We start from the raw sequence: 13,525 nt of genomic DNA on the forward strand, positions 1-13,525 counted from the left end.
TTGCTATGTATCCCAGGTTCACTTTGAATTTAACTGTGTATGTGTATGCCTCAGCCTCCTGAGTACTAGGATTAGAGGTCTATTCTACATGCCCAGTGGAACAGGGTTTTCTTACTCCTGTAATTAAAACTACTTAGATGAGTCTTAAGATTTAGTACTGTTAGCCGGGCGGTGGTGGCGCACGCCTTTAATCCCAGCACTCGGGAGGCAGAGGCAGGCAGATCTCTGTGAGTTTGAGACCAGCCTGGTCTACAAGAGCTAGTTCCAGGACAGACTCCAAAACCACAGAGAAACCCTGTCTCGAAAAACAAAACAAAACAAAAAAAGATTTAGTACTGTTTCTGATAAGTGTTTGATTTTCAAATGAGTATGATGGGGCTTGGGGCCATTTGTCAGGGAAAGCAGAAAGGGGAGTTAGAAAACAAGGTGTTTGCCAACAAATGTGACACTGAGTCAATCCATAGGACCCATGTGGTGGGAAGAAAAGGAACCCTCACTAGCAACCAGCTCCTTAAAAATTTGTAAAGCAACTAACAAGAAACAATAATAGGTTACCATATCTCTCTACTTATGCAGCATTGAGAATGAACTCAAAGCATAATAATGCATATTAAAATGGTTTTTAATATTCAAAGGGAATCAACATTGTAACAAACCAACCCTCTACTGGGTAATGTCAGAGGTCCTGTGCACATGCAATGCAGGAACAGTACTAAACTCTTCTTTCAGCATGATGACAAGTTTAACCTATCTTTTTATGCCTTTCAACCTTATACACTTTACATTTCTTTAGTGAATTTTTTTCTTCTGAATCTGGTAACAAGGAAAACTATAATTATAAAGTCTTCTACTCCATCAGAGACCCAAGAAGGGAATAATATTACCTGAGTAAGCAGGAAGTGCAAGCAAGCGACTCCCAAAAAAATATAACAAATGATAGTTGACTGCATGGACAGTCACCCAAGGTTCCTCTGCAACATTGGGGCAGCCGTCTTCTACCTACCCGCCTAGCATACCTGGCAGACTTTTCTGTGAAGCAGGATATTCTGAAGGGTTGTTCTACTTTGTTTTGGCAAAGTTCGGCAGTCACTTTCTTTTATGTCCTGCTTGTCCAATTTGGGCAGCACACTGTCAGCAGTCGATGCAAGGGCACTTTCTTGCCCAGTGGCTAACTTTTGCCACAAAGAAAGTAAACACCCTGTGGAGTATCTTTGGTACCCATCATCTTCTCTGAAGTAGATTGATGCTGCCAGGAGCAGACATGTCCCATTAGCATTAAAAAGAGAGAGACCTGTATTATTAAAACATCTTAAATGCCATATTCTGTAGATCTCTGAAGTGTTTGAAGGACACCTGTATACCTTAAATATATCTGTTTGACCTTGAAAACATACCTAACATGACTACAAATTCCATTATAATAGATGACTAACTACTAACCTGCATTTCCTTGTTATCCTAAATAGCTGATAATAATAAGGGCTAAAAAATCTGCATTACATTGTTAAATGAGTTGCATAGGTACAATACATTGAACAAGGTTAGAAATGTATGTACGTATGTTCTAACAAAAATTATCTTAAGCCGGGCGATGGTGGCGCACGCCTTTAATCCCAGCACTTGGGAGGCAGAGGCAGGCAGATCTCTGTGAGTTCGAGACCAGCCAGGACAGGCTCCAAAGCCACAGAGAAACCCTGTCTCGAAAAACCAAAAAAAAAAAAAAAAAAAAAAATCTTAAATTAGTATCAATATTCAAAAATCTGTATCAATGTAAATTATGTAAAACTAATAGTTGCTTTTTTAGTTTAAAAGTAAATTCAATAATCTACCCTTATCCTACTACACTCTTCCTCTGTGACTGGCAGGGTGACTGGCCCCTAGTGTCCTCTCTCCTTTTTCTCTTCTTGCTCTTTCTGTTTATCCTCTCTGCCTGCCAGCCCCACCAGTCCTTTCTCCTGCCTCACTATTGGCTGTTCTGCTCTTTATTAGACCATGGGATTTTAGTCAGGCAAAGAATCATAGCTTCACAGAGTTAAACAAATGCAGCATAAGCAAAAGCAACACACCTTAAAATAATATTCTACAGCATTTTGCTATGCTCTTTTTTTCTTCCATCTTTGAGCCTACTCTATGCATAGCTCTTGGTGTAATCCTGATCTGAGATTCATCTTCCCCAATTCAGCTTCAAGGAAGTATTTATCCTTGCTGTGGAAGTAAGCCCATGCTGGCAGATTTGGTCTGTTTTATTGGTGGTGGTGGTGGGGGGAGCCTGTTGTCTAGAACATTTTCTGGCACACAGTAAGTACTGTAGTATATTGTTGTTTAATAGCATTTTATGTGCATTCATGTGTGCCATAGTGCCCGTGTGGAGGTTAGAAACCTACTTGTATTCTGCTGCACCCAAGTCTTTTCAGTCATGCTGTCCCAGCAGTCTCCTAAAAGGCCGTTAGAACCACGTTTGTATTAAGTTACTAGGTCTTTATACTAGCCTTCCTTCAACTTCTCTCTTGGCAAAATTTGCAGAAGAAACACATAGTAGTAATTTTTTTTTGTTTTTTTTGTTTGTTTGTTTTTCGAGACAGGTTTCTCTGTGGTTTTGGAGCCTGTCCTGGAACTAGTTCTTGTAGACCAGGCTGGTCTCGAACTCACAGAGATCCGCCTGCCTCTGCCTCCCAAGTGCTGGGATTAAAGGCGTGCGCCACCACCGCCCGGCCACATAGTAGTAAATTATCTGGGGAGGCTGTTGTGGGAATGGAAGCAGACAGGCAAACAGTTAGAAAATAAATACTTTTATAGCTAGTATCATCTGATCTGTGTATCATTCGTGGAATCATTTAGAAAGAGAAAGGGAGGAAGGAAGGGCTGGTCTCGGGACAAGGGCTTTAAGTCTCAAGTGCTTTTCTCACACAAATTCTTGGACCATCCAGTGCCAAAACGCCACTTTCAGGTTTTGTCTTAAGCAACAAAGGGTAAGAGTGCCAAGCCCACCCCTGTAACGTTCAGAGGCTTCTGTTTTGTTAAGGTGTGTCTTGTTTGTTTGCAGTTTATAAAAGAATGGTTACTAAAAATTAGCTGGCTATGATTAAGATTATGAGCAGAGAGATCAGAGTATTAGCCTCAATTCCAGCTTAAGGTAAATTATCAAGTATTTGGCTGTAATAATTTTATTACAGTGCTGATATTCGTGTAGTAAAGTGCACAGATTTTAGGTTGTCCCTGAGTCAGTATCATGTAATTCCCATCCAGGTCACAGTATGTCACTTCTTACCCCATTCCTCCTTGCTGTTTTGTTTTTTCTTTCCTGAGACAGGGTTTCTCTGTAGACCAGTCTGGCCATGAATTCAGAGACTTGCCTGCCTCTGCCTCCCAAGTGCTGGGATTAAAGGTTTGTGCCACCACATCTAGCTCAGAAATCTTACTTTTGAAGCTGCAGACTCAAACACATGTTCTTGGTTATGATATATATTACATTAATAAACTAAACTAAAAATTTCTGCTGTTGACCCCTGGGTGTGTCTGTTAAAGCAAGATTATAGTTAGGAACCAAGTTACTTTGATAGCTCCCACATACATAGGTCTCTTGGAAAGTTTATAGCTCTCTGTTGTAGGCAGTGTTTGTATAGGAGGGCCTAGAAGTTTTCATGAGTTCTGAAATAGACCTTCCTTATGACTGAAGATGACATGATGAGAATCCCAAGAAACCAGGAGTACAACTGTTTATTAAAAATAATAATAATAATAATAATGAGTAGAATGCAGTTGACACAGCTTCAAGATCTTGGGGCCTGGGAGATGTCTGAGTAGGTAAAACAGGTAGATTGCAAGACCAACTAAAAGGCCAATGCCAGCATTTCTATGGTGGGATTGCCCTGACTCTCTCTCTCTCTCCCTCTCTCTCTCTCTCTCTCTCTCTCTCTCTCTCTCTCTCTCTCTCTCTCTCTCTCTCTCTCACACACACACACACACACACACACGAAAACTACAAGATTAATTGACAGTGGTTACTAAAGATAGTCTTCTGGGGCTGAGATAGTAGTTCAGTAGTAGAGAGCTGTTTAACGTGTGTGAGGTCCTAGGACTGAATCTCTAGCTTCAGTTCCAGAACTGTGAGAAACAAAGCCAGAGTTGGCGTTGTGCCATCTTTCTATTTTGGTAGGTTGACATACTAGTTGTTTTAACTGTGTGAGTGCTGGGAATTGTTGGGGCCACTGCCTTCTGAGGGGTTCTCCCAGCTTCTGGTAGTTTTTTCTCATGCATGTGCAGATCTGTTCTTGCCAAAGCTCAGTAGAACCTCAAATCAGGTCCCCAAGGTATACTCTTTACACTCCTACGGACTGCCCAACAAGAACGTAGCTACTTTGACCTCTCCAATTCTGATTTTAACTGACAGGACTGGGTCCACCTTCTCTGTGTAGCAGCCTGGATTTACGTCTAGGTAGCATGGAGCACCCAAAGGTTCACCCTGCTTCCTGTCTCTGAAGCACACTCTTCTGTTGCCCTATGTCTGAGAGTCATTATGCTCTGTACTTTGTCTAGCGTTCCACTGTTCACAGTAGGAAGATAAATCTTGTCCTGGTATAAGGCCACACTAGAAATCTCTAAAAGTGGAGGAAAAGGCTGGGGATGTAGTTCAGCTGGTTGAATGCTTACCTTGAAGTCACAGAGCCCTTGTTTGATCCTTGGCACTGCATTAAACCAGGCATGGTGGCACACAGCTCTAAATCCAGAGATCGCTTTCTGATCCCTAGAACATACGTGTGGTGTTCTAGGTGAATGAGCCTGGCCCTCAAACACTCACATGTGCTTGCTTAGTTTCTATTTGGTGACCTGTTTGAGAAGGATTGGAATGTGTGACCTTGTTGGAGGAAGTGTGTCACTGGGGGTGGGCTTTGAGATTTTAAAGGCTGAAGCCAGGCCTAGTGGCTCTCTCTTCCTGCTGCCTCTGAATCAGATGCAAAGCTCTCAGCTACTGTTCCAGGAGCATGCCTGCATGCATGCCACCCTCCACACTCCCTGCAGTGGTGATAAAGGACTAACCTGAAACTGTAAGCAAGCCCCCAATTAAATACTTTTTTAGCCAGGTATGGTAATACAGGCCTTTAACCTCAGTGCCTGGGAGGCAGAGGCAGGCAGATATCTCTGAGTTTGAGGCCAGCCTGGTCTACATAGAGAGTTCCAGAACAGCCAGAGCTGTTACGCAAAGAAACCCTGTCTCAAAAAACAAAACAAACAAACAAAAGTCCTGGCGGATAAAAAGAAGACAAAGAAAATGGTTATCTTTTTCTTCTATTCCTTAGTATTATTTTGTTTTTTGTTTTTTGTTTTTAGGCAAAGAATGTGTACAACAGTTGGCTGAGAACACCAGGTATTTCAGGAGACGCCTGAAAGAAATGGGATTCATCATCTATGGCAATGAAGACTCCCCGGTGGTGCCTTTGATGCTCTACATGCCGGCCAAAATTGGGTACTTTTGGGAAAGGCCACAAACTGGTCTGTCATTAGACAGAAAGATATGTTGGGGGGGAAGGGAGAGAAGTTGGCATTCCTGTGTTGCTACATAAGCAGGATTTTGTTTTTCTTGCTTGCTTTTTTATTTTATTTTATTTTAGGTTTTTCGAGACAGGGTTTCTCTGTGGTTTTAGAGCCTGTCCTGGAACTAGCTCTTGTAGACCAGGCTGGTCCCGAACTCACAGAGATCCGCCTGCCTCTGCCTCCCAAGTGCTGGGATTAAAGACGTGTACCACCACCGCCCGGCTCCTTGCTTGCTTTTTTAAAAGACGATCTCACTGTGTAGCCCTGGCTGGATGGATCAGACTTCCTCACCACATTGGCCTGCCTCTGCCTCCCAGGCGCTGAGATTAAAGGTGTGCACCACCACACCTGCCATGGGCTGCCTTTTATTCCCAAGTACTATGAACAAATTAAGGGAAGGTAAAACACAAAGCAAAATTTAGTAAACAAAGCCAAACCATTAGAATTCATTCTTTAGTCAGGATTCTGCTGTGGAGTAAGACACAAGACAGCTGTGGTGAACTTGTTGTATAAGAGCTGTGGAGTTTGGGGGACCTGCTGGCCTACAGAGCCTCAGAAGCAGCCTGTCCTGCTTTCCCAAGTAGGGAAAGGGGAAAAAAGGAGGAATTCCTGACCTAGGAGGCCAGTTCCAGTCAGTCACTCCCGCTGTGCCGGTCACAAGTCCTCTGTCCTCACAGTCTCAAAACTTACTGTGTTCTAACATAGGTTTGTTTGACATCGTAACCACTGTTCATTTCAGGGACAGGCTATCACCTGTAGCAGACTTTACCAGAGTTGATCCTTGCCAGTTACGCTCTTCCACCTCTGTGAAGGAATGACTATCAGAGGACTGGGAAGGCAGAGATTTTATAATCATCAAAAATTGGGCCAACAGCCAGGTGGTGGTGGTGTGAGCCTTTAATCCCAGCAGGGGAGACAGAGGCAGGTGGGTCTCCATGAGTTGGAGGCCAGCCTGATCAACACAGCAAGCTCTAGGACAGCCAGGGTTTTTACACAGAGAAACCCTGTTTTTTGGGGGGAAGGGGGAAGGCAGGGAGGCTGAGCAGGGGCAGGCATCAAGCTAGTAAGTAAGACTTTGTACTTTCTGCTATTTATACTTCTTGGTTTCTTTTGTTGCTGTTTTGTTTTTTGAGGCAGGATTTCTATATTTTGCCCTGGTTAGTTCTCTGTGTTGCCATAGAATTAGCTCTGTAGACCAGGCTAGCCTCTGTTGTAATACAAGCGGCGGGGCTGCGTCCCCAGCACCCGACCGCCCGCATGGCTAGCTTATGCCCCGAAATAATTACACGGAAACTGTATTCTTTTAAACACTGCCTGGCCCATTAGTGCCAGCCTCTTATTGGCTAGCTCTTACATATTGATCTAACCCATTTCTAATATTCTATGTAGCGCCATGAGCTGGCTTACCAGGAAAGATCTTAACCTGCGTCTGTCTGGAGTGGGAGAATCATGGCGACTCCTTGACTCGGCTTCTTTCTCCCAGCATTCTGTTCTGTTTATTCCGCCTACCTAATTTTCTGTCCTATTAAAGGGGCCAAGGCAGTTTCTTTATTACTTAACCAATGAAACAACAGATAGAAAGATGACCCACCTCCATCATTTCCCCTTTTTCTGTTTAAACAAAAAATGGCTTTCACTTTAACATAGTAAGATTACATATAACAAAATAGTTATCAAGCAAGAATTACAGTTACAATATTTATATCTATTTTATCTTTTATCATAATTAAGGAAAACTATAACTATAACTAACCATTCTTCAACTCCATCAAAGACTCCAGAAGGTTATAATATTACCTAAGTAAACAAGAAATAAGAAAATTCTAGAAATGACAGAGACATCTTGCTGCCTGGACAGTCACCCAAAGTTCCTCTGTACCGTTGGGGCATCCATCTTCAGCCTACAGGCCCATAGTTTTCAGCAGACATTTCCATGAAGCAGGAAAATTCTAAAGACAGTTCACTTTCTGCTGTGTCCTGCAGAATGTCTCGTAGACTCTTTCATGAATCAGGAACCCCGAAAGACCATCTCACCTTTAGGCAAGTTCAGCAGTTCTTTTTCTGCGGGTTCTTTGTGTCCAGTTTATGCAACAGTCCAGGCAAGAGCAGTTTCTTGCCCAAATGGCTATCAAACTCCTTAAGGATCCTCTTCGATGCCCATCTTCCTCTTGAAGTAGATTGGTGCTGTCAGGAGCAGACGTGTCTCATTGTCATGAAAAGCCCTAAGTTATTAAAACACTTAAATGCCATATTCTGTAGCCTTTGAAAGATATGAAGAATGCCTATCTGAAATATATCTATGCACATCTAGAAAACCTAACTAACATGACTACAAGCTTGACTATTATTTATGATTATCCATTAGCAACCTATATTTCCTAATTATACATTACATTTTTAAATGAACTACACAATCACAATACCTTAATCAAGATCAGAAATACATATACATATAACAAAATTGACCTTAAAATCTATACCAATGCAAATTATTCATATCTATATCATATCCCCCTTTAAATGTAAAAGAACATTTATAAACAATATTTGGGAACATGGGCGCAGTTTTTTTCTCCAAACTGCTTCCTGCTGAATGGGGGCGCTGTATTCAGATCTTTCATGGTGTAACCTGTGTGTCAGGGTCATCTCAGTCGGCAGTTGAATAAAGTAATTTTCTGAAGGTGTTCACAGCAACCTTTCCGGAGGGCGTGGTCTATCATACCATATTGGGATAGAAGAAATCCACAGGGTCGCATCCTCTGTGAAAACAAAAGAAGACCCTCTCCAAAGTATCATATCCTTAGACCCATATTCTGAAATCATAATACCCTTGTATCCATTCTGGTTTAGCTTGGCAGCCCATATAATGAAATGTCTCTCTGTACTTAGCTCCTTTACAGTCAAAAATTTTAAAGAAAATACAATAATACAAAGAATCCAGACTCTCTGTGAATTTTCCATTTTTACGTGGCTTATTTTTCTTTATTTCTTTTAATCTATAACTATCTGTACTCTGTCTCTTTAAAGACTTTACCCTTTTTTTTAAGACATTAACTTTATTTTTTATATATATATTTTTTTCTCTCTCAAGCCTACGTACATTTATCCAACAGTGTCTGAATCAGTTCTATTGTGAATCTGTAATTTTTTTACTATCCAGGAGCACTTTGTTTTGCGCTTTTAAATCGCTAAGCGCTTAAGAATCTAAGCTGTGACATTCCTAGGTCAAAAACAGGTACTGCCTGCTTGCCCCGCCCAGTCCAACATGGCGGAGCCGCTCGTGCCTCTGATTCTTGCACATTGCACCAGTAGCATGGTGGAGCTGCTTGTGCCTCTGAGCCGCAGCACAAAATGACTTCCTTTTAGGCACACAGTGAGTCTAGTTGCCATCAAACAAATCGTAGCACTTTACTCCAAATGCTCCGTTTAAAAACTCTGTCTCCCGCAGGAGCCAGACAGAGATCGCAATGGCGGCACAGCCCAGAAAGCCGGCATTTTAAAACAGCCAGTTTTTTCCTGCTGCTGAGTCAGGACAATTTCTTTGCAGCATGCAACCCACAAACAGCAAAAAACTGTCTTGAATTCTCTCTCTCTCCTTTTTAAGCCCTATCAGGTTTTACGTGGAGTTCATTAGCACGTTGGGTGCCACTCTGTTGTAATACAAGCGGCGGGGCTGCGTCCCCAGCACCCGACCGCCCGCATGGCTAGCTTATGCCCCGAAATAATTACACGGAAACTGTATTCTTTTAAACACTGCCTGGCCCATTAGTGCCAGCCTCTTATTGGCTAGCTCTTACATATTGATCTAACCCATTTCTAATATTCTATGTAGCGCCATGAGCTGGCTTACCAGGAAAGATCTTAACCTGCGTCTGTCTGGAGTGGGAGAATCATGGCGACTCCTTGACTCGGCTTCTTTCTCCCAGCATTCTGTTCTGTTTATTCCGCCTACCTAATTTTCTGTCCTATTAAAGGGGCCAAGGCAGTTTCTTTATTACTTAACCAATGAAACAACAGATAGAAAGATGACCCACCTCCATCAAGCCTCAAACTCAGATCCACCTACCTCTGCCTATTAAAGTCGTGTGCCACCATGTCTGACTACATTTCTTGGTTTTCCTTTTGTAGTGCCTTTGGGCGGGAGATGCTGAAGCGGAACATTGGTGTAGTTGTGGTGGGATTTCCTGCTACCCCAATCATTGAGTCTAGAGCCAGATTTTGCCTGTCAGCAGCTCATACCAAAGAAATACTTGATACGGTAAGTACCTTGAAATCAATACGGCACATTCTAAAAGGGCCTGTGTATCAGACGGTACCAGTTACTTGATGTTCTGGAGCATCTAGGATCTTTTTTATTAAGGTTTATTTTATGTGTATTAGTATTTTATCTGTATGATATATGTGTGTGTGTGTGTGTGTGCGCGCGTACACGCGTGCATGCGCCACATACACGCTTGGTGCCATGGATCTCCAGGAACTGGAGGTACAGGCAGTTGTAAGCTGTCATGTGGGTGCTGGGAATTGAACCCATTTCCTCTAGAGCACCCAGTGCTCCTAACCACTGAGCCGTTTCTCCAGCCCAAGCACCTGGTGAGACAGGACAGACAGCGTTATCTTAAATGACTATTTCTTTTTTTTTTTTTTAATATTTATTTATTTATTTACTATGTATACAACATTCTGTCTGTGTGTATGCCTGCAGGCCAGAAGAGGGCACCAGACCCCATTACAGATGGTTGTGAGCCACCATGTGGTTGCTGGGAATTGAACTCAGGACCTTTGGAAGAGCAGGCAATGAGCTTAACCTCTGAGCCATCTCTCCAGCCCTTAAATGACTATTTCAAAGCAGTTACCGAATCTTTCATATTGTCCACAAATCCAGTACCAGAGTTCTGGAGAACTGTCTAGCTTCCTCTGTTTTGGTTTGTGACAGGGTCTTGCGGAATAGCCCAGGTTGCCCCTGAACTAACAGTGTCCACACTAGAGATCCTCCTGTTTCAGCCTCCTGGCTGCTGGGATTATAGGTGTGGGCTACCTTACTCAATCAGCATCCATCCACTTGTACTGCTGTCTCTCTCATGATAGTCTAAAGCAGGACAGATCTCTTCTCTCCAGCTGTTTGTAATTTAAAATTTCTCATCCGATGTTACACTTAAAATACATTCCTTTCCTAAGCTCTTTCCTCCTTGTGTGACAGCAGTGTGTTGATCACAGCTCCACTCAAAAGGAACCTTGCTGGTTGTCCCCACAGCAGCCTAAGATACCCCGCCCAGCAAATTCTTTATGCTGGTAATGGTTTCTGTCTCCTGAGTAGTGAAATTACAGACATGTGCCATTATATTTGGCTAAGATCTACTAATCTTAAGGAATTTTTTAAATCGTTCTTTTTAAAAGTATTATAATAATGTAATTGAAGTTTAGGGGTTGGTTTGTTTGTCTTGTTTTTGTTTTTAAGAGCAGGGTTTCTCTGTGTAACAGCTTGGCTGTCCTGGAACGTGTTCAGTAGACCAGGCTGGCATCAAAACAGAATTTTGCCTGCTTCTGCCTTCTGAGTGCTTAGCTTAAAGGTGTGTGCCACCATGCCCAGCTAACGGTTTCTGTTTCTTAGCATAGCTAATTATACTTCTTTTTTTAAGATTTATTTATTCATTGATTTTGCATAGTGTTCTTTCTGCATATATACCTACTTGCCATAAGAGGGCATCAGATCTCATTAGGGGTGGTTGTGAGCCACCATGTGGTTGCTGGGAATTGAATTCAGACCTCTGGAAGAACAGCCAGTGCATTTAACCTCTGAGCCATCTCTACAGCCCTATACTTCTATTTCTTAACAGCTGAAGACTTGACTATTTCCCTCTATATCTACAAAATGAAATTTCTCTCACTAAAAATATATTCCTGAGCGGGGCATAAAGATGCATTCCTTTAGTAATCCCAGCGTTTAGTAGGTTGAAGCAGGAGGGTTGGAAGTTTGAAACCAGCCTGAGATACAAACAAAACTTTCTCAAAAAACAAACAAATAATTTTTTTTTTGTTGTTTTTTTTGTTTTTTTTGTTTTTCGAGACAGGGTTTCTCTGTGGTTTTGGAGCCTGTCCTGGAACTAGCTCTTGTAGACCAGGCTGGTCTCGAACTTACAGAGATCCGCCTGCCTCTGCCTCCCGAGTGCTGGGATTAAAGGCGTGCACCACCACCGCCCGGCAACAAATAATTTTTTTAGTTAGAGCGCCTTATTAGTGATTGGTATTCATTCTTTAAGTGATCAATACAATTCTCGAGTGCTGTGAACTGGGGGTAGGATTACAATTACATCTTTCCCCTTTCTCTTTTCCAGTTCAGTCTCTCCCATGTCCCACCGCCCTTGCTCTCATTCAAATTTGTGGCCTCTTTGTTATGTGTGTGTTTGTAAATATATAAATACAACTTGCTCAGTCTGTATAACATTACTTATATGCTTGTTTCAGGGCTGACTGGTATTAGGTAAAAACTTGGTGTTCTCTTCTCAGGGAAGGGCTATTTCTTCCACTCGACATTCCGTTTGTCTGTAGCTCTTCGTGTAGAGTTGAGATCTTGTAAACGTTCCCCTTCCGAGTTAACATGTCTGTTGGTATTTAGGACAAGTTTAGGCAGTCGTGTTGGTAAGACTTGGGTCTAGCTTCTGAGATCTCTAAGAGCCGCAGTCTCACAGTAAACTTCCCGCCCCTTCAGCAGTGATCCCTGAACCTCAGAGCAGGAGTTGTGGTACAGATGTTACCAGCTTGGACTGGGCTTCAGAACCCTGCCTTTTGCTGTGATTTTCTGTAATGGTCTCTGTCTGTTGCAAAGAGAAGTTTCCTTGCTGAGGGTGAGATCTACACTTAACCATGGGTATAAGGACAAATTTGTTTATATTATTGTTAGGAACTATGCTATCTTAGTAAAGTAGTGGTCGAGGTTCCTATCCAAGGCTCATGACTTTACCCTGGGAAGTTGGCTAATTTTCCAATATCAGGCATGATTGTCCTCTTGTGTTGAAAATGAAATTTGGAAGACTCATATTTGTCAATCACAAATCTAATTACACCCTACAGTAGCTAAAGCTACTGGGCACCAGGGGTAGGCAGTAAGCAAAAGGTAGTTTCTAAAGCAAGCAGTGCCAGCATGGATGCCCAGTGAAGCTGCAACCCTGAAGTGTGGACAGACCTGCAAGCTGTGCTAACTGAAAGAAGCTAGACACAGCTGTGACTTAGGATTCCACTCATAAGGAATGCCCATGGTGGGCGACTCTGCCATGTCAGAGAATACATTGGTGGTTGAGAGAGCTCAGAGGGAAAGCAGGGTTGCCAAGCAGTAAACATACTGAGTGTGGGAGTTAATCAGAGACAGAGAAAGCCTGCTCTGCAGAGCCAGTTCCAAGACAGCCAGGCTGCACAGAGAAACCCTGTCTCAAAGAGCCAAGAGAGATAGACTGAAACTTTCTACACTTTGTGAAGAGATGGAAATTGCACCTGCTGGGATTATACTAGAAGCACTGAATTATGTCCAGTTAAGAGATGGGTTTTGTAGAATGTGGGTCATATTTAAATAAAGTTATTTTTCCACATAATGGGAAGAACAGTAGCATCAGCTGTGGGAGGGCAGCTGTGTTAATCTGCTTCCTCACTTGGCCTGTACTGAATGAGTTCATCCTATGTCTTGAGCAGGGGCCACTGTAATTATTTGCTAAAAAATGGTACCATATAATGGTTCTTTACTCCTAACCAAATAACCTCACTAAGGGCCAACAGTTTCTATTAGAAATTTGGTTTTTTAAGTAGATTAAACTTACCTGGGGTTGTGAATGTTGGCATATGCCCATAGTCCTAGGTGCCCAGAAGTCCGAGGCAGGAAGATCACTTGAGCTCAAGACTTTCAGATCAGCTTGGGAAGTTTATTGAGATTCCACATCAAATAACAAAAACCACTCAAAAGCCTTGTGTGAAGCACTTGCTGTGAGAACAGAGCTCTTACCCTCAT

The 13,525-nt window shown here is 42.5% G+C and overlaps 1 protein-coding gene across 2 annotated transcripts in view; it reads left to right on the forward strand.

The window, feature by feature from the left end:
• The window catches only part of Sptlc2 (serine palmitoyltransferase long chain base subunit 2), a 78,884-nt gene that overhangs the window by 59,595 nt on the left and 5,764 nt on the right, over positions 1–13,525 (forward strand). For both annotated transcript variants that reach the window (XM_057782572.1, XM_057782573.1), the window contains 2 exons: positions 5,329–5,464; positions 9,661–9,790. In XM_057782572.1, coding sequence (XP_057638555.1) covers positions 5,329–5,464; positions 9,661–9,790 — 266 coding nt within the window. The remainder of the gene's footprint in view (positions 1–5,328; positions 5,465–9,660; positions 9,791–13,525) is intronic.

Source organism: Chionomys nivalis, chromosome 10, assembly GCF_950005125.1.
Source record: "Chionomys nivalis chromosome 10, mChiNiv1.1, whole genome shotgun sequence".
Lineage (NCBI taxonomy): Eukaryota > Metazoa > Chordata > Mammalia > Rodentia > Cricetidae > Chionomys > Chionomys nivalis.